General features: G+C 34.9%; 1 protein-coding gene across 3 annotated transcripts in view; it reads right to left on the bottom strand.

The window, feature by feature from the left end:
- HIRA (histone chaperone HIRA-like protein) overlaps window positions 1-14,150 on the bottom strand; it is a 33,107-nt gene extending 18,957 nt beyond the window's left edge. The window contains exons 1-8 of one of the 3 annotated variants that reach the window (XR_016358497.1): window positions 13,719-13,966; window positions 7,117-7,392; window positions 6,716-6,967; window positions 6,211-6,620; window positions 5,001-6,039; window positions 4,598-4,808; window positions 4,186-4,426; window positions 3,917-4,042 (exon numbers count right to left, since the gene is read on the bottom strand). Coding sequence is in view for 2 of the 3 variants with exons in the window: in XM_089808913.1 (XP_089665039.1) it covers window positions 3,917-4,042; window positions 4,186-4,426; window positions 4,598-4,808; window positions 5,001-6,039; window positions 6,211-6,620; window positions 6,716-6,967; window positions 7,117-7,392; window positions 13,719-13,826 (2,663 nt within the window). In the remaining variant the exon portion in view is untranslated. Of the gene's footprint in view, window positions 1-3,916; window positions 4,043-4,185; window positions 4,427-4,597; window positions 4,809-5,000; window positions 6,040-6,210; window positions 6,621-6,715; window positions 6,971-7,116; window positions 7,393-13,718 lie in introns of those variants that run through there. The other 2 variants (XM_089808913.1, XM_089808914.1) reach the window with 2 other exon arrangements.
- Window positions 14,151-22,547: the final 8,397 nt, after the last annotated feature.

Genomic DNA, 22,547 nt, shown 5'->3' with positions numbered 1-22,547 from the left:
TGTGTATCTGGTTCAAAGAGAGCCTTGTTGTCAGAGATCTTTATTCGAGGCCAATCTCCTGGAAGAATGCACCAACAGCGAATACATAAGGTTCCAGACCAGTACATGTATAAGGACAGATCGGATGCATTGTTTGGAACAGCTGACCAATAATTTCTTTCACTATGACTGGAGGGCTGAGGAAAACTGGACTACAAGGTGAGAGGTATTCTATGTTTATATCTTGATATATTGAGTTTTTGTCATTGCATTGGGAATAGTGTTTGCTTTTAGCATAGATCTCTATATATCTCTTCAGAATAAGTTGAATTTATGAGTTACTATTAATCCCTTGTGATCGCAGGAAAAGAAGCAATGGGATAATGAGAGATTATATGCAGATAGGGATGCTGCATCCAGTCTTGAACTAAATTGATGTTACATATCTTCATAAAAGAGGAAGTTCATATACAGGTAATATCCAGAGGGATACTGTTCAGTTTCAATGGGAGGTTACGTGACAGAGAGAGATGTCTAATTCTTTGCAGGCTTATGTGGCAGTGTAACAATTGGAGTCAGCTATCTTATTGTGGTGATCAAAAATTGTCCCTACTAAGAGGAAGCTTTTGTTGAGAGAGAATCTCGGACATTCTTATACATTGTTAATGAGTTTTTCTCAATGAAGTAGAAGCTCGAGTTGAAATCCCTTGTTAAGGAATTCTTCTTTGTGAAGGAAAAGTTCAAGGTGAAATCCCTTGTTACATCCTCTGCAAGTAGGCATGGTGGAAATGCATCCTTCTCTGGGAGAAGTATGAGTCGAACACCCTCGTTCCACCCTCTGCGAGTAGGCATGGTGGATCCACCCTCTAAAGTAGGCATGGTGGAAATCATGACTTTAATGTTATGCTCTAATGAAGTAACTATGGTGAATTATGTTATGTCGAGATAACATTTTTTAATGAGAAACTATGTGATGAGAATCATTGACATCTTTGGTTGCAGCTATGTGTGCATGCCAAATTAAAGGTCTCTCTTACTAAGAGGGAGTGTTGAAGATTGTATCTGTGATAGAGATCTTTATTGAAATTTGAACAATACCGATGTACTGTGTTAACAATTGGAGAAGATGTTTATGATAATATTTGAGATACTATTATATTAAGAGGCATGTCTCGTGTGAAGAGTGATGTATTTGGTAGTATGAAGAGACCATTCATTGTGATATGAAGAGTCTCTCTCTCTCTCTCCATATATGTGTGTGTGGATGATAATGGATCAAGCTGAAGGCAATGTACTTGAACATTTATTACATCAATAAAAGAGAGATTTTTCTACTGTGGTTGGGTTCTTCCCTTCTAGATTAAGGGTTTTCCCCGGATAAATTATTCTATCTTCTATGCCTATTTTGATTCTATTTTTCCTTATTGTTGTTTACCTTTATTTCTAGGCAAAACATTAACAGTTGGATATATGAAACAAAATTGGAAATAAATTAATAACACTTGGTTGATTTTCAAACCCTAGGAAACACCCCTAATGTTGTATAATGATGTAGGAGCATCCAAGTTGTGAAGTACCCATCATAGAGTTTGATAATTACTACTTTTATTAAATTGCAAAAGAAATATTTTATAAAAATAAATAATATAAAAGTCGAATAGAATATTATTACATAAACCAATAGATTAAATGGCAAACAAAGATTATTACATAAATCCAAGCAAATGGATCTCATTCCAAGGAAGGGTAGGGGTCAGGGGTCAGCCTTCTGTAAGCCTTCGTAATACAGACTTTGACCTGTAAACTTGAGGGAATCCATTGTTGGTATCTAGGCAACTTGGAAAACCTAATCCTTCCTTCAATGAGTTGAAATAGTAATAAGGTTGAATATGAGTGCTAAAGATAACTTGAACCTGATGAGATAAATTACTAATCCTAATATGCACATTACAATCCAAACCCTAATCAAGAAACGTAAGATAAATGAAGTAAAGTCTGAACAGGGAACATTACAAGTGGGATCACAGCATGATCCTGCCATCCTGCAGAGTAAAAGATAGAACAAAAGATTCGAGTCAATAAGAAGGAAATATACAATGTGTATAGTTTGTATTAAAGTGTATTCTTCGTGTTATACTTCGTGTCTCCATGCATTAAGGTGTATTCTTCATGTATGCTCTGTATCTTCATGCATGCTCAGAGTCTTCATAAATTCATATATTTCATATTTTCAAAGGGATGTTTCAGGTGTGATTCTATATTTAATTGACCTAGAACAGTAAGACTCAAATATATGAATTTACAGATTAACATCAGAGTGAAAGACTTGTATAATATTAACATTGCTTGAGCAATTGAAGAGTTGCTGGGAAAAAGGACTAGGCAATGATGATGCACTTGGCTGGGAAGAAGATTAGACAACAATGATTTACATTTCATAAGTACTTGGGTATGCTTACCTTGATTGAGTTTGCCTTTCTGCGTTGATGTGTTATACTGACCGCTATGCATTTTAAAAGGACTAAGCTTTATCTTTATCTAACTTGGCAGTATTAGGGCATTGAATCATTCTTTACGCTAGCATACTTTCCCTTAACTGTGAATAATAACCTTCCATACATCATTGCCAGCTGTTCATATTTACTTTAGGTGGCATCTTCTAGGTGTTGCCTCTTTGCAGATTTTTAGGAATAGGAAACTGTTGTTACTTCCTATCCAAGTGCTGGCAACCATTCATTGAATCATATATTTTGGACAAGCATACCTTCCCCTAACAATGATCGTGGACCCTCTTTACATCATTACCAACCGTTCATATTTCTACTGGAGAATTTTTATTGCTTGTCATCTCTTTGTAGCTGATTTGGAGAAGTGGGAAACCACTTTTAAGTCAATTTCTTGGCAGAACAATCATACTTGACAATGGGTTGACGTGATTTTTTTCTAGTCTTGGTCTCAATGGCCATTCATGTTTTAGGTATAATTCTTCTTGGGCAAGCAGAGTGTTTAATTTTTAAGAGAAAGCAACAAGATTGGGGCAGATTTACTAGGTTAAGAGGGAATAAAGGATAGAGAGACCCTCCAAGCAGAACATGGAAGAGGCAAAAGGGCAATATACTCTATTCAGTGGATTGCATTGATTGTTGCAAAGTAAGCACAGAAAGCAGCAAGGAAGGGAAAATCAAGCTGACAGGTTGACCGTGCTATAAGAAAAGAGAGGGAAAATGGAGGAGCTTGGATCTCTATCATTTTCATCTAGAACAATGAAATACTCTGTTTGTTTATTGAAGAACTCTGTGATATCAAGAGGGCAAGAGGGCCAGAGGGCCATGTCTATCAGCCTTTTAAAAGGCAGATTTTCATTAATTAATGCAAGCATGTTGTTTTACTTCCATTGACTTTATGCATTTGCAAGTGCCAGGTTCCTAGGTTTAGTGTCCATCACTGAACCCCCTCTTCCCTATGTGTGTGTGTGAAAGAGAGAGAGTACTATGTACACACACACACACACCCAGCAAAAGAGGACTTGATCTATAACTCATTTTCCTATATACTTGTATGTCAAATCAAACCGATTCTAAGTTACCTGTTAGTGGTAGTAGAATAACATTAAATTATTACAAGATAAGGCTTATAATTGTAATCAATCAACCTTAGTGGAAGATGTTTTCTTTCTATCTTTATTTTCAATTTGCATTTTTTAGCAAGTCATTCTATGTTTATGCATTTGGGTAGTTCTTCTCCAGTCTAATATATAAGAGATGAACTGTTTTGTGACAAATTATTTCTTTTGCATTTCTCTACTATAGATAGGTTTTTTGCCAACTTCGACATTACTGCATCATATACATATATTGAGAACATTATTCTCAATATTTTGCAGAAACAACCTATTTTAAAATAAGTTTATATGTTTTAATAATGATTAAATACGCACCTTGCCAAACACCGAGTATAAGCCAAAAGGCATTGCCTATATTCCACAGAAGACTTCAATGCTAGAGCTGATGCTAATCGAGCCTCTAAATGAGCCCGAGTCTGCATTTTGTCCTCACTTAATGCCCTGCCAATAACAACAAAAATAATGTAAACATATTCCAAAAAGAAAGAAACTATAAACTATTCAAACATAAACATATGTTAACAAACATTTGTTTAAAAAGGTTAACAAAAACTGTCATGAAGCATATTTGAAGTGAATTTGACCTGCTCCACGAGATGTTTCTCATGCCAAACTTGCAAGCATCTGCTTGCAAAGCTGCAAGTTCACAATCTTGACTTGTCTTTACAGGCAAAGTACTTGAGAAGTTTGATGCAGGGAAACAATCATCCGCAACCCTTAGCCAGCATCTCATACTAACATGGAAAACAAATGCATGGCGGGTAGCAAGAACCACAAGTGGATTTCCACACTTAGAAAACCTGGCAGATATGACTTTGATTACCCCTGTTAAGAAAATGGATTAATACAGGAAACAGAACCATAAAAACCATCCACTTGTTCTATTTATCTAAACTTTAAAGTAGGCTAATGCCAAGAAAACCATATCAATGCCATTCTGTTATCTGCTACCAAAACTGGTTTCTATTGTAAGAGGAAATGGATTCAAAAGTCTACCTGAGCCATTTGTAGAAGAATTTGTGGATGAGGCAACTAAAGGAGCAAGAGAGTCATGTGCAAGGCAATTCCACTGACATATATCCCAGAGATACATTGAGCCCCTCTGTGTAAGCAGAAGTAATTTCCATCCCTCATCACAGTCTATGAATGTTGGCGCAGAACCTACCATCACGGTTGGCAGGGCTCTCCTTCCACATTTCGTGTAAACCTTAAAAGAATAAGAGTATAACAGTTTATAGCAAGTTTAATAGAATATCACAAAAGCATTCTCTAAAAATGTCCATCTGTTGGCAACTACTGAAGAGCCAGCATTGTAGAGCGTGGGACGTGTACAACAAATTCAAAATTGTAAGTTCAAATATCAAATTTCTTCTAGCAAACAACTGTAACATAGATATACCTGTAAGCAACCATCCTCACATCCAACTGCCCAAAAATTGGCATTGCCTGCCAAAACAGTTACATTCCCAGGCAACTTATCACGCCACTGTGTAAGACCTCCTTTTGAGCAAATTATTTCCATTTCCTTAGACCCAGAACCATTGGCTGTGTCACCAACACTATTTACAGATCTAGCTTCTAAACATGTTGGTATACTATCTGGTTCCCTATCTGTGTCAAATATGCTTATAGCTAATTTACTTTTAGGATTTTGGCTATTCAACACAGTAACAAGCTCAGAATGCATCAGATTTCCTTGGGCACCGTGATCTGTAGGAAGTTTATCTGTCTCTATTGTGAGAGACTCATTAATACAAGCCTTTGCAGAAAACACCGAAGGATTTTCACTTCTAGAACAGGATCGCTTGTGGTGCTCATTTCCTCCTGAAAGACAAGGCCGCTGCTGCCCAGCTACTGTAGCTACCTCATCACCAAGTCCTATGCGATGGTCATCATTTCTTTGACCAAATTTTGGAGAACGCAATTCAGGCATGGCCCCATATGCTCCATTAGAATCCTGCTGCACAGGAACACCAACTGCTTCTGGAATAATCCTCTTACGTCCATCTGGTCGCCTGTACTCTCTCTGCTTCACAGGACTGGTAACCTTGGTAGAGTTGTTCTTATTTAGACCACCTGCAGAACTAGTCTTTTTTCCAACATCTAATGCCTGAATATCAGAGCTCTTTGTTACTAGCTGTCCCTCAGTAGAATTACCAGGATTACTATATGACTTCCCTGCCAAAATACTAGAACGCTGTGCACTAGTATTAGCCTTTTTACTACCAGATTGTTTGGCCGCTGCTGCTTCAAGCAATAGTTGGGCAGGACTCTCAGCTAAGCTTGTCTGTCTTCCTCTCACATCACCATATCGGCGACTCCTTATTTCATCCATCTCAGCATCTGAAATCCGATGACCCAGTTCTTTTGGCTCAAAATGGAATATGGCAACACTTCCATCCAAGGAACAGCAAAAAAGCGAATATCCATCAGGGCTCCTGTTTCACAAGCACACTCACCTCAGAATCCATTACATAAAACACAATTCACATAATCAGTATAAAATGTCAAACAGATTTAATTAAGAATCAATATCACACCAGATTTAATGAAGATAGATGGAAGAAATACAATTCAAGGAAATGATAATACATCGATTAATTTCTCACCATGAAAGGTCAACAACACTCTGTGAGAAAAAATGTTTCCCAACAACAATTGGGCGTGCACTGACTGTAGTCCAGACAGTTATACTGCAATCTTGGCTTCCCATTGCTATTACATTATAGAATTTTCGATCCTTTGAGACCGATTTCAATGAGCCATTAGCATGTCCACTTGAGTCCACTTGTTGATGGTCTATTGACTCTGAACCATTGACCTGATGTTTGCGAAACATGGTATGGTTGAACTTGACTGCAACAACAGGGGCATTGTGTCCAAGAAAGTCAAATGTAGCAGACCAGTCCCCCCTTTCTAATACTGGTGCAGAGTGGTGCGGCCTTTGAAAGCCATGCGTTGTCGTAATAAAATGTCCACAGGGAGACCATCCAAGACGCCTGAAGAATGTTGATCCTACCTACAGTCAAAAATAAACAAGAAAATCAGCCAACCACCTTAATATTGGCATATTGAGTGGAAATTGTACAAAAAAGAAACATTCCAAGGCCTTACTGATTTATCCCAATGGCCTTCAGTTTTGTGTTCTCGACTCCAGTCACTTGTGCGCCAGATAATGACACTTTTGTCATCCGATTGGGTTGCAAGAAAGGAACCAATTGGATCCCATGCAACTCCTTTTACAAGGCTAGTGTGACCCTTTAAAAGAACAATAGAAGTTGCATCACCCATATTCCATATATGAACTGTATTATCCAAGCTACAACTGGCTAACATTGAATCATCTGGAGACCAGTTGAGATCCACCTACTTCAATTAGTACACACACATCAACCATCTCGGTTAGTGACACTACTGTGATTGGACACAAACAAGACTGCAAGCAATCCAGTTCTCTGGAACAAAACATAGAATAAGGAAAACATATACAATAGAACAAATCTACATGAAATTACCACATCTGCAGTGTGGCCTCGCAATGTCATCACTACTTTCCAGTTCTCAACATCTGGAGGTTCTCCGCTCCCAAATTCTGTAGTCCCAGACCCAGCTTTCTTTTCATGAATGAGAATTACCTTATCATCAGAACCTGAAGCTATGTGTCGACCATGTTTTGCCCATCTCACACAATTAACAGAACCAAAGTGGTCACGAAGTGTGGCAAGCAATGGGTGACTTAATTGATCATTATCAACTTCTTTTGCCGCTGGCTTCATGCTCCATATGCGAACCTTCATCCATGAAATTCCAAAATATATCAGCTATGCCAAAACAGAGAAAGACTTCCTATACAGATATTCACTGTTAGAAACCATAAGGAACAAACAAAAGAAGGTTACACCTACTGATAATGCTAAGGCCTCAGGGTCAAATAGAAAATGAAAAATGAAGAAAAAAGACACAAATTCAGGTAACACCTTTTGACTAATGTTCACTGGATCATCCATAACATAGTAGCAGATACCATATAAAATAACAATTAACCACAAAAAATTGTGAACTATCAGGAATTATGACTTTCACTCGCAGGAGAAATGAATCATTCTTTTAAATCACAGTCAACATTCTTACTGATCTTCCCCCATAAAAACACAAAAAAAAAATCATCAAAAACATTCTATTTTTTGTGGAAATTTTATTTCTGGATTCGATTGTGTAAGTTTTAGCATTAACATTTTGGATCACTCTGTGATCCATCATCAGGATGAGAGAATGCAAGAATAACAGTTATATAGACCAAGCCTCATTAAGCAACATAAAAGGAGGGAGAAGAGAAGCAGGTGGGACGAAAAAGTCCAAAAACTATCTAAGTTATAATTGTTTACAAGCAGAAAGAAAATAATTGAATAAGAAAAGAATGCCATCAACTCAAATAAAAAGAATGCATATATATTATAAAATGAGACTAGTATATAGGCTCAATATATAGCAATCTTTTTATTTGAGTTGATGGCATTCTTTTCTTATACTATTATTTTCTTTCTGCTTGTAAACAATTATTATTTAGATAGTTTTTGAACAACTTCATTCTCTGTGCCTTCCTCTCACTCCTTTCATGTTGCTTAATGAGGCTTGGTCTGCATAACTGTTATTCTTGCATTCTCTCATCCTAGCGATGGATCACAGAGTGTGATCCGAAACATTGATGCTAAAAAAACTTACATAATCTAATCCAGAAATAGAATTTACACATTTCAAATGGATTTTGGAAATCTGATAATGTTAATTCTATTTTTTACCATTTTTAATCATCAATATTACCTTAAATAGGATTTAAACCTCTGTTAAAAGGATTGAGAAAGCAGCATAGACATAGGATAAAGTTGTGTACATTTTTTGTACCATAGTAGCAGACCACAGGAAAATTTTGCAATCTACCCTGCAAACCATACAAAAAATCCATGAAAACAACCCACATACATTTCCCACCAAAATCACACTGGTTTCTCATGTTTTTGAGCACTGTAAAGAAACGAATAATATCGGCAAGCAACATCAAGCGAGGTAAGGCTTCTCAAGGGAGAGACCTAAACACAAAAAATTTCAATGATACAGAATAACATACAAAGGGCTCAGAATAAGATGCTATCAAATATAGATTCCAGCAGACAGACCATTGATTCTCTGGAAGGGAACCAGAAGGAAGCGGTTGGATATTTCCAAACTTCATTGGCACCAGACAGGGATCAGAATCTTCTAAATTCTAATACTAGATAGTATATTGCATATCATCTCAAAGGAGGACAATTATTAGAATATTATCTCCATAATATCCTGTTTATTATCATTTTAATGGTAAGTATTAGAATGTTTCTGATATTGCAGATATTCTTTCATTATTAGAACGTTTCTAATAACAATTGTTTTGTAATAGAAACATAGTCTTTGTAAAATATAAATGACCGCCTTGCTCATTTATTAGTTTTAAAAATATTTTACCAATTCCCTGTGCAAAATGGTATCAGTGCTAAGTTAATATTTCTTTCAAAAAATAATAATTTCTGAAAGATATTATTTGTTTTAAATTTTCCGAAATTTGTTGGAAACGGAAAAAATTCTGAACCATTCCTTGGTCATTTTTCAGCTCAACACTGTTTTTCTGGGTTCAACCATTTCTTAGGTCGTTTATTCCTGTCAATTTCATTTTTAACTGCACAAGCCGTTCTTGGTCTCTGGTCAAGCATGGGTTTGCAGATGAAGTTCCTCAGGCTGCGACCTCCCAATTTGTTCACTCCCCTACACTTGTTTTGGTGCTTTTTCTCTGATCAGCACCAGCCACTTTTTCTGATCAACAGCCACTTTTTCCTGCAGTTTTTATTCCATGTTATTTTTACAAAACAAGACTTTCTGATTGCCATTTTTTTGTTCACAGTACCATGCCTGCCTTTTGTAGAGGCGTTTTGACCTGTTTTATAATTGTTTTTTCTGGAAAAATGATTGTAGGTCTTGTTGATTGTCTTTCGCAGTTTACTAGGGTTTCTCTGAGGTGGACAACCATTCCTTTGGATACATTCTGCTAAAAACAAGTTTCTTTCATCTCTTGTGCACTTCTTTTTTTGGGACCGGATTCTCGGCAAACAGGAGCCATTTTTTTCACCTGCGACCCAGTTGCTGCAACTTTTTCAGCCTGCATGACCATCTTTCTTGGTCGCTTAGTTTTGCAAGTGCTGTTTTTATACAGATTTGCTACAAAAATTGTGAATCTAATGATCCATATTCAATAACTTAGCAGATGGAGTTTGTGACAAAGAAACTCTAACCCATACGAATTTCAGATTCATCACATATCGCTAACCAGTTTTACATGTGATGCACTCATGGAAGCTCATAAAGCAGACTCTTATTTGACAAAAATCTTCTATTAGAGAATCATGTTGTCTTTTTTTTTTTTTTTACTATTTTTTTATTCTTTATGAATGAAATGGATGAATTTTGTTCACCTATCCAGAAGCCTAGTGCTTATTGTTGATGTTTTAGTAGCTGTGATAGACATTATTCATACCTCTATTGGTCTCCTATTCTTATGTTCACTATTTTACTGGCTACTAGACATTGTGCATGGTCCATCTGGAATCGACACAATTTCTTGTTCTCTTAGTATACATTTATTGTGGATATATGCAAGCGACAATTTTCAGGGTGTGTGTGTGTGTCTATCTATTCTGAGTGGCATATATGTATTAGAACAATATTTTTGTGAAGATGAAATGACAATCTTGTAATTTCCGTCAAGTGTTGGGCTTCATAAACGGTGTCACTGTGCAGAAGAACCTGCACGATACATGTCATTGACATTGGTGTCACTTCATACAAAACAGCTATCAGTTTGGTAATTTCTTCTTCTCATCGAACCTCTTCAGCTCTTCACCTTGCCTATTCTATGTCCCTGCTGGACGATGACCTGGCAACAACTATGATTGTATGTTCATATGATGTATCTGTTACTGCCATTCAACTCCCTTGATTATCACGGTGTGACCAACAAATGACGGCAACAGTTTTCTTTATGAGCTGCAACCATTCATATGATATGTGGTTCTTCAAGCATTTGGTAACGCAGACAAGATTGGTATGGTTTAATTGGCTATTTCATCTTCTTCCAAAAAGGGGGGAAGCTGTGATAACATGTTCCACAAGTGTGTATTGACAGCAGCTTGGTTCATGATTTTAGTTTAATATATGTTCAGCTGTGTGCTCATGAGTCATGAGTGGGTGGTGAACAGCCTGACTTATTAATTCTCACTATATTGAATTTGTGGTGCTTGTACTCGTGTTCCCACATTTGAGCTATGTACCTGGGTGTGTACTCAATTAGGAGCTGCCTAATTGTGTGCTAGTTAGGTTCAAAATATGATCTTTTTATTTTGATCTTCTGCCTAATTGTGTACAAGTTATGTTCAAAAATATGATCTTTGTATATTGACCTTCTTTATTGTGATCTAGTTCACTTTTAGGACTGACAGTCATCTGAAAGATAAAAGCATTGCTTATTGAGTGAATGAGTATCACTCAATCATTAGCAGGTGACTCTGTATCCAGAGTATGAGCTTTCAATAAAAGGGCCTACTTTTTGGATGTGGCTGGGTTTTTTCCCCTCAAGTAGGAGGGTTTTCCCAGGGTAAATGGTGATGTCATCTGGAAATATGTTTTTCTGATTTTCTGTATGTTACATTCTTGAATTCTGCTTCGCAAAACATTAGCACTTATCATTATAATTTTACTGTAAGAAAATCCCCTTGAGTCTTAAAATAGAAGGCCACAAAAAAGGCACAAAGTCATAATGCATTCCTCTGAAATGTCTACATAGTGTACTCAGCTAATAAATAAAACTCACAGGCAAAGAAAATTATGATTTAATTGAAAACCAGTAAATCATTCATCATTTGGACAAATTTGTCTCAGAAGGCACACCATAACCAAATCTTTGGCACCGAACAAACAACAAACAACAGAAAATAAGCACTTCAAAAGCATGTGAGTAAGTTCCACAAAACAAGTACAACAGAAAGACACTCTGAACTTGTGGATGTGGATATTTCCAAGCAAGGCCTCAAGGCAGGGTCTCTAGTTAGGACATTCATAATTTCAATAGATACGGTAGATTTGACTTAATGCAATCATGGAAATCTGTAACCAGTTCAACAAAACATACCCATTAGAAAGGGAATCTGGCAGGTAATTGGTATTTCTGAATTAGTGACTGTGCCTATTTAATAGATATAATGGTTACTTCATTTAATTTGTATTTTTCTTTCCATATTCAACTCTTAATTGGCATCAATGTATTCAGATGAAATTAACAATATACAGGCTTTAATTCACCATCCTGCCATCACTACTTCATCACGATGATGAGCAGCTTCAACTCAAAAACTTCTACATGGTATTTTCCAACAGTTTTTATTTTATCTTTCACATACTGTGAAAGATTAATTTTTATGATCATTGTTCAATGTTATTTGGTAATAGAATTCCTAAAGAGTTTTGTCTTCAAATTTCAATTTTCCAGAGCACCAAAATGAATTGTGATATGCACAGGAGAAATTAACAGTGAATTGCTTGCTCATGCCCGACCCTTGAGACTCCCTATGCTTTGGAAAATAAAAACCTTCAGGTGATGCAAAATGAAATCAAAGTTGTCTCAGTTAAGTGATACATCTTTATATTCAACAGCAAAAAAAATGCTAGTACTATTAAAAAAAATATCTTTGAGAGATCTTTCTCATTATCATTTTTTTCTAAATGCATACGGTAGAAGATTTTCTCACTATTCATTGTTAAATATCAGGAATTAGACTGAACAACCTTAATGACCATACAATTTCATACTCTTATCCCACTTGTCATTTATACAAAGAAGTAAAAATGAATTCAGATGATAACTTGTCGTCTAGTACAAATTTGCCACAAAATGATGAACTACATGATAGTTAAAAAAGGATTTCAAAAATTAATTTTCTGTTTGTCCAAGCAAAAATTAGAAAATAATATTGTTTGTGATGATAAAACAAGAATAGAAACAAAACAAAATAAACTTGTGCCTCGCAATTTTCAATGTGATCTATAAAATTGTGCCTATAATTTGGCTCATTACTGTAACACGGGAGTAGTCCCAAACAACAATAAGAAATTTCACTTCATATAAAATCACAGAAATTGTGCCTTTAAAATCTCTGTGGGCAATTCGAAGGCTACTAATTTTGTTGACCAGTTCTCACAAAGTTACTAAACCAAGTTCTAATATATTCTGATAGCATTCTTGAAACATTTGGCACCTATTGCAATGACCTTTGCTGGGCACTTCTGGCTTGTCTTCAAATTCATTGGACCCCTTTTAAATCATTCAATAAATCCTTCCAGTCCCTTGACATGGTTCCTCACTAAGCATACTTTTGTGGGATGTTCGTGTGAATCTCGACAAGTTTTCTAAATATTAATTTACGTTTTGTTCTGAAATATCCAAAGGTGTGATGCACCGAAAGTGTTCCCATGCACAGGCAGTACGGGGCATATGTAAGAGTGTGACCCAGTTTCAAATCTGCCCATCGCAATAGGCAGCACATAAGTCCAACGAACAAGTTACAGTGTTGTGGTGTAAGTTTGAATATACAATCTAGCAACAACTGCACTTAAGACTACCCAAGCAAGAAAAGCAAATGCAATGTAAAGCTCCACCGAGAACCTCACACCCTCCTGGCCAAATTGTCTTTCAGAAAAACCTTTGGGAAACCAAAATCATTGGCTTCACGGAGCCAAATTAAAAAATACAGTCGATTACACTCAGGCGAGCAACCAGCCTAGGGTTAGGGTTTCAGTTAGGGTTAGTGTCATTTTTCTGCACAATTTTACTCGGGTATGTAATTACAAACCCATTTCTAAAAATTCAAACTTGTAAACAAACCAGTAACTACATTTTTATGGATGTACTGGAGCATTCATGGAGACAGAAAGAACAAGTACTACTTTGAAATAATACCATTTGAATCAAACAGGCAAAATTCGGCGCAAGCTAAGTAAACAGAATAGGAAAGAAAATAAGAGGGGCGAAGAAAGTTACCTTGTGATCTCCCCCGGCTGTGGCAAAGCGAGAGCCACTGGGCTGAATGTCGATGGAAAATATTTGCAGGCCCCCATGGCGCACCCAGTCCGGTTTTTCCACAAACATGTTTTTCCACTTACAGCAGTTGGAATAACAGAAGAATCAGATGGTTAGTCGATGGTACTTGTTCAGACCGCCATTTGATCCCAAATTACATCAGAAAACAGGAGGCAACTTCCGAAACAATCCACGCGCCCTTCAAATTTTCTCATTCAAACAGAGACTCCACTACCTATTTAAATCGTTGGGATTTCAAATAAAGATTGATGTCACATGGATAATGGAACACCGATAAAGATGGGAAGATTGACGCCTACGGTCCCATAGAGAGGGCGGGCTACCTAGATTCACTGAAAAGTGCTGTTGCGGAAGTGACGAGAATTTTATTTCCTGTTTACTTTTTGGATTTTACACCACAAGTAATAAATATTAAAATAGTTTATTGACAATTTAATAGACATATGACATTTATAGATTTACAAGGTTAATAAGTTAAAAGGATTTTATGAAACTTGGGATGTTTTTAATGGGGTAATGGGAGAAATTGTTACTCTTTAAAAAGTTACATACATTAGGGATATGTAATAGAAAGAGAGGGGTGGAAGGGATAAAGTATTGCATGAAGTTTAAAGGCGGTAAATAAAAACAAAATGAAATAGTTACAAAAAATTGTAGACATTAGATTTAGGCAATTATTTATAAGCTAGTGAGTATTGCATGAAGTTTAAACGTGGTAAATAAAAACAAAATAAAATAGTTACAAAAAATTGCAAACATTAGATTTGAGCAATTACTTATAAGCTAGCGCTTTTTGCGTCCAACTCTATCATCCACCATCAGTAAGAGAGATATGTACAGAAAAATAGACAAATTACAAAGACAAGATACATTAAAAAGAAAGAGAAGGAAGGGGGAAAAGGGTTGAATGAGGTTTAAAGACGGTAAATAAAAACAAAGATAACTAGAAAGAAACCTTCAGAGTCAAGTAGAAAGAAAGATACACCTATCGGAAAGGCTCTTTTCATTTTCCTCTTTCTCTTACTCTCATCCATACACTGCCATCACCTGTGAAATCCCTTTCTTCCACCCTTAGTGATCCTACTTCGGATTTTCTTCCCTTGAACATGTTTCAGCTTTCTCACGATTGCTAAGGTTAATAGACAAAAAACCTAATACTAAAGATCAAAGGACCGCATTTAAATAGTGAGAGCATGTATTGGGCTTTTGGCCTAATAGAAAAAAACCTAACAATAAAGATCAAAGGACCATATTTAAATAGTAATGATATAATAATATCAAATTATAGATTATACTTAACTGTGTGTCATGAAAAAGTCAAAAATAATTATAATAAATAGTAAGAAATGAAATGTACAAGTGAATATGTAGAAGATTAATGTGTATAAATTATGTAAAAATAAAGAGGTAAGGAATGTATATGTAAAAGTTTTAAAAGAGGTGAAAAAAATTAATTAAAAAAATATATAATTTACAATTAAAGAATTAAAGGGAATTAAGATTATGAGTAAATAAATGAGATAATATCAATAGATCAATAGTAAAAAAAATAAAACATAATCTAGAGTCATTCATAAAATTATAACTATTTTGTTCTTATATGCACTTAGTATATTTCCTCATCTTACCTCTCTCTTTGTTTTTGTTTTATTTATATGAATATTTTGCTTTTATATTTTTTCATGAAAATAAATAATTAATAAGATATGAAAAAATAAAATAGTTGAATAAATATTTATTTCATTAAGAGGACAAAATAAAGGTGTGGCTATGTGACAATCATAACTTGAGTAATGGGATTAATGGCTTGAGATAATATTATGGCAATATTCTTGATGCATGGCTAGGATTAAGAGGCTAAGTTGAGAAGGATGGATATGATATAAAATTGGATTGATGGACAAGAATATCATGGAGAGCTTAAGTAATTAAGTAAATACTTATTGTTTTTATTTATTATTAATGTAGGGTATTGGAAAGGTATATAGTTTCAATGAATGGGTTATAAGGCTTAAGTTAGATATGTGAAAGTGATATGGTAGGACATTTATCAAGATGGATGTGAATTTAGATTATGATCAATGTAAACAATATAAAAGGATAAATTAATTAATCTGTAATTATTTAATTAATGATATATAAAATAATCATTATCCATTCATTAACTAAGGGTATTGGAGGGAAAGGTTAAGGCAATATCCTTATGAGAATGGCTAGGATTGAGAGGTTGATTTGGATGGAAATGATATGAAGTTGACTTTTGGAAAGCTGTCTAATTTTGAACATTAAAAATAAAAAATAAAAATATTTAATATTTATCTAACTAAAAGGAGAGAATAAATAGTAAATGATTATTTCATTATTAGGTTAGAATAAAGGTAGGCTAAATTTAGGTGTTGTTAAGGAAGGGACATTTTTAGATGTATAAATGTATATTTAATCTTCTTTATTATTATATTTTTCCTTATATTATATAAATAATATATTTAATCTAGAGATCTAAGATTTGTTCATATTACTAAGTGTAATCTTATTAATAATATAATCCTATTTTTAATATTTTATTTTATTTTTATCAATAATTATAATTGTATTAATATTAAAAAAGTATCAGTACATCTAGTTTGTTAAAAAGATGACATTCGTATCAGCCATCCAACTCAGCCCCACTTGTACATCTACTATTTTTCCATTGATATAGACATACCCAGCATATCACATGCTTACAAAATGTAAGATCAAAAACTAAAACATCTTAAAGCCCATGCACCTTACATCAACTAACTATATTGTATTACCATCAAAAAATGCCCTTGATACCATAGAAAACCACCTGACCTATGTTTACTTGAACCACTACTATGCATCCCTAGCTAAGAAATTGGGAATCAGCGTGTGCACAGTCTTTGTCCCTTTCAGCTTCCTTCTTGGTTCCATATTGTCGACATCTTTTCCCTTGATGAGTGAGATGTCCACGGTTGTCAAATTTGAAGCGGTCCCAGCAACTAATCCTCCCTATGAATTCAGAACACCACCAACTACCTTCCTGACTTGGACTTACCTTTGTGGAGTTGGTCTTCCTAGCTTATCTTTGGGTGCAGATGACATGGTGGTTGTGCTTGCGCTTTCACCCACCAAAATTCAAACCCAAACCATGCAACATCCTCCTAAAGTGCATAATATGCAGAATTATGCACCATCTGATCCTGGCCATGGGAAAGTGCACCAATGGAGGATCAGTCGATGACCAAATGATTAGTGGCTGCAATTAATCCTATTATTAATATTAATCATATCATTAATATCAATAATCACTTGATCTTTAGGTTTCTTGGTTATGTTGATTTATTTTCATTTAGCTCTTATTGTATATTTTTTAAATATTTATTACATTGTGTAATACCCTAGAATAAAGAAGATGGTGCTCTAATTACTTATCGTAATGGCTTGGGTTTTATCATCAAAGTTTGCCCCTAGTTCTTGTCATTATCTGCAATGTAGTACTTGACATTTGTACTTGGCCATAACTAAAAGGCTAAGTGACATCTAGATTGGTCATGATTTTTCATGAGTGTGGATGATGTGTCTCTATGTGAGGATTCACCTCTTTTCTATAGAATGAAATGATGCTCAATTTTGTAGGTTTTAAGCAAGGTGGCCCCTTTCTATTTTTAGGATTGTGTTGGAGATCATGACCCTCAAAAAGATGGTGGGTTGTGTCATTTAAAATTAGGGGATTAGAAAAGTTCTCTAATAGTATGTAGGAAGCATTATGCAAGGATAAATCCATAAATACTAGGAGCTTTTTCTCTTTATGCTCAAGAGCTTCTTCCTCTCTCAACATTAAGGGTGCTTTAGAAGGTAATCTAGTTGAAAACATATCCTTCCCTTTTGAATAAGGTAAGAGAGTGGCATGGAACAATGGAAGAGATCTACATGGAACTCTAAGAGGAAGAGGATAATTTGGCACTGTCTAAGGCAAAGAGTGCATCCTAACATATAAGAACAAGCTTACTATTTGTCTATGTATCATTGTCAAAAGAAGTGTGGCAAAAAATGAAGAATATTTTACTGAGTTAGAGCTTATTGGGAAATTTAAGGGTTTCTAGTCAAGTCCTAGTGACCTACACAAATGGACAACTAAGTTCTTGAAACTCATCTTGGAAGGGGATGTTCAAATCTACCTAAGATCTCCTAGTTTCTCTATGCTCATCTTTGAAAATACACAAGATAGATAATAAAAAATTGTGTAATAATTAATGGTGTTGGGAGGATAAGTACATGTTTCTGTTAAAACCTCCATATACAACTTTTAACTTGGCCTCTAAGTCCTTTAGTAATATTTTGTTATGACTAAGACTTTCTAACCTTCCTTTTCATTATTGATTTGAATCCTATTTTGAGGTTATTAGTAACAATTAAGGTAATTTTTTTGGGGGTGGGTGAGGGGTCCCTAAATTTATCTCTCTAAATACACTCGCATTCTTGTTGAGTTGGATGTGATGAAGGCATTACCAAAAGGCATTTACTTGAAATATACATGTAACACTTAGATAAAATCAATAGATTATAAAGAAATACCTTTCAGATATACAAGTTATTTCCAAACATGTCATATGGAGAAAAAAATTCCAAAATATAAATTTGAAAATTTACAACTTAGTGGAGGGAGGACAACCCTCTACTCTAAAATGTTAAGAATATTGATACAATATCTACCAAGTCTATCAATCATGTTGGCATGCAAACCTCATCTACATATGATCACCCCCCTCCAACTTTTGAGATTTCAAGAGAGAATTTTGAGGTATATGACTCTGGAGAATAATAATGGGAATGATAGCTTTGGCCATGGTAATGGCTTAGAAGAGTTTGATGAGGTGTGAAAGAGAGAGGCTACAAAGTTGGAAGAAGGATGAAAAGTTGGATAAAAAGACAAAAAAGGAAGGAACTTTGATATGATTTTGCCCTCGCAAAAAAAAATTAAAAAAAAAATGAGAGAAAAGAAAAAGACTTACTATTATACCTATTTACAGTTCTTAGCTATAAGATTTATTTACTTGGGTAGGTGGTTCCTTTTTTGTTGTCATCTCTACTTTGGGCCAAGCATAAAGTCATGGTATCAATGACATCCAAAAGCTTATTACCAATAAAAATTTCTTGCATCTCATCTCTATTTGTATTTTTCATAGTTGGATTATGTGCAGTCCTTTCCTCATCCACTTCTTTCCTTATAACCTATATTGGTTTGATTCCTTCTTTTTCCTTTTGTGTCTCTCTTGTCCTAATGATAGATCGCAGAGTGTGACCCAAAATATTTTTGCAATAAAATTTCACATAATTGAATCTAGAAATAATGTAAAGTAAAAAATGAAATTAATAAATAGAATTTATTGTCTCGCAAAATAAACTTTGAAGTTATTCTAAAGAAATTTTTTCATGTGACATTTTCTTCACTTATAGTCAAAAGTCCAATTTCAACGGTTTATATTGTGTTTGACATTTAGAGAGAACTTAAAGTTTATAAGGATTTCAAATGAAGGGGAATATGATAAGAGGATTTTTAAGTTTTACAAAATAATTTCAAGTTGTGTACTTTTGAGAGAAGCTAGCTATCAACTTGAGAAGATAATCGAAAATATTACATGCTAAAATATACAAAAATAAAAAACTAAACTATGTAAATTATCATATTCTATTTTCAGTTAATCAGTTAATGAATATTAATAAAGAAATATCCTTTGATGTGACATCTAAGAACTAGGACACATTACAAGGTATTATTAACCACTAAAAATTGTAGTCATGGTCTACTATAAATGATGAAATATGTACACTAAAATACACGTTGAAGTTTATGTTAAATGATGTAATATAAATCCTTCACTATTATTATTAGTAAAATATTGTAACGGATAGTAAGGAACTCGTGATAAATTAACCTAACTTTACACAAAGTTTATGTAAAAAAAATTAAACATTAAACATACACCAACAATAAAAATATAATATTTATCTTGTAAAACTCTACCACATCCAACTTTACTGAGGTTACCTTTAGCAGATCCATCAAAGTTTTCTTCAACCCACCCATTGGGAGGTGATAACCAAACTACCCCATCCCTTTTTTACTAAGGCTTCACAAAAAGGTTCACAGAAGAGTTGAAAATGTTAAAGTCGCCCCAACCACCAGTATGGGAAATAAAGTTCTCCTTAACTACCCTAATAATCTTAAGACTCACCACCCATGAAGGAGTTTCTTTCTCCCTAATTATCTAATTATTTCTCTCTTTCCAAATGCCCTAGCAGAAATGGGGAAGAGATCAATTCCAAAGAGTTCTGGCTTCAGGGCCCTTAATTGGGCATTTCTAGCTTTCAAAGCAATCAACCAAAATCTATGCATGGATGCAAGAGAGTGGCCAATAATCCAAATCAATTTTCCATACCACTTGGGTGAAGCTACAAAGGATAAAGAGATCATCAATACATTAACAATACACATTAAAATAATTCTCTTGTGGTTGATACCTAGGTGTATAATGAGGTGAACTCTTTGAAAAGAATGGTCAGGGATATGCAGGTGAGCCTAGACATAGAGAAAAATAAAAGGATAGATTTGGAGGCTAAAGTTGGAGACATGCTAAGTAAAATTTTGGATTATGAGGCTAAACTTCACCAGCTTATTAGAAATAGTGAGAAAAATATGAATATGGTGACTTCTAGTCTTTGTGTTGTTTTTGTTGATTTGAGTAAGAGAAGTGCGGAGAAAATTGTGTCCTATATTGTTGTTTCTTTAAGTGGAGGTCCAAGAAAGCGTACCAGGATGAGTATGAAGAAGGCAATTAAGTTAGCTCCTAGCTCAACTATGAAGGAATCAATTAAAGGAGTGGCTAGCCTCAAGAAGAATCTGGCTAAGGTTGCAGAAGAGCTAGTATAGTTCTTTGATCTCTATTTTGATTTTTTGGTTCTCTGTTCCTAGTTGTCTATTGGTCGTTGGTATGGTCTTTGGTTCTAGTCGTGTCTGCTAGTCCCTATTGTTTCCAATAGTTTTTTGGTGTCTTATTTTGTGGGATTTTGATATGTGCTCTAATGTATTATTTACTGAGGTTTCAGGTCCTTGTAAAAACTAGCTTTATCTACTACTTTGATACTATGGACTGGATGCTTATCTCATGATGATTTTTATATGGGGTTTTGGGTCCCCTCAAAACCTGTTTTAACATGAATCCAAAAAAAAATACAAATTCAAAATCAAGTACAAACATAAGTTAAATATTAATGTTGACACATTATAAGGCATCATTAAAACCCTAGCAATATAAACTAGTTTTTCACTTAACCATGGCAAGGAAATGAGAATGATTGTAAAATAAACTAACAAATACATCTCAATTGAATAATAAGATTCATTCGTCATAACAATGTAAGAAAAGATACATATAATAAGATATAACTGATAAATGATGGTATACATAATAATACATCTTCCACTACACATGTTGCATGCATCATAATAATGTTAGAGTAAATAATTATTTATTAATTATTTATTCTTTTACTTAAGTTTACTTAGGTTAAATGCATTCATTTATTAGTTGTAGTCTAGGAGTTGTTGACAACACGGGAGTTTGTTCCTATCTAAGTCATACTTATCCTCTCACCTTGATTGAGGATATCCCACCTTTTGAGGACATATGCTTAGTTGTCAACCTTATCTTCTAGCACTTTCCAGCTTGTTCTACAAGCTTCCTTGAGGCCTTTATATTCAGGCTCTCTTATTGTAAAATCACATCATTCACATAAAATTTTCATTTCTCATTGTTGCAATATAATTTCTCTTTGTCGCTTCAAGCTCTTGTTCCTTCCTTCTTCGATTTCTCTTTGGCAGGTTATTTGCATGCAGGTGATCTCGGCACACTGTGAAGTTGGCTTTCATCAACTTCTACATGGTATTAGAGCCTCCCTACTGCTTCTTGGTCTAAAGGATTTTTTAAGCCACGATTCGGAGACACAAACCCTAGCTTGTTTGTGATTTTTTTCTTCAATCAAGAGGAAGTGCATTTTTTCGAGGCAAATATTTTTAATTTTTTTAAAGTTCTATATTTATACTTTTTTTGTGAAAATTTTGTGTATATATATATATATATATATATATATGTTTTTAACAAAAAATAAAAAATAAAAGTGTAAATTTACCTGCCTATTTTTTGGTGGCACTGATTTTGGCCCCCAATTTTTTTTGAATTCTTCACAAGCACCATGATTTCACCGCCCACAGTTCTCTGCGGCCTCTCCAACTACAACCTTCGCTACCCCAATAGCCTTTGCCCTTGTACCATGCCCACGACACCTATTTTCGCTCAATGACACTAGTGGCACCACCCTGTTCAACCACCACCATCACAGAGCACAATCCACCTGCCACTTGGCCACCATTGTTGAGACTAATGTCATCATCTTGGCATCTGACATCAACATTTTGGTAGCCAGATTTTTTTCGACGATAGGCTATTGATGGTCATACGACGGACAAATTTTTTATCGTTTCTGTAATTTTCCAGTGTGCCTTCTTTTGGAGCAATAATTGGTTTTTTGGCCATAACTCGAGCATATGAAGTTTTTTTTCTGATTCGAAAGAAGTGTTGAAAAGCTGACTCAGAGACAGAGACAATGGTGTTCGTTTCATCACATTCCAAGTTCATTTGAGCTCCCATTTTCTGCATCAAAGTAGAAGCTTCTATTTCCTCCTTCTCTGCATGTGGAATCCAG

The sequence above is a fragment of the Cupressus sempervirens genome, chromosome 11 (genome assembly GCF_028749045.1).
Source record: "Cupressus sempervirens isolate cs-2001-9-10 chromosome 11, ASM2874904v1, whole genome shotgun sequence".
In the NCBI taxonomy this organism is placed as follows: Eukaryota; Viridiplantae; Streptophyta; class Pinopsida; order Cupressales; family Cupressaceae; genus Cupressus; species Cupressus sempervirens.
Note: the sequence above shows the minus strand (reverse complement) of the source record. Positions and strands in the feature narration are given on the sequence as shown.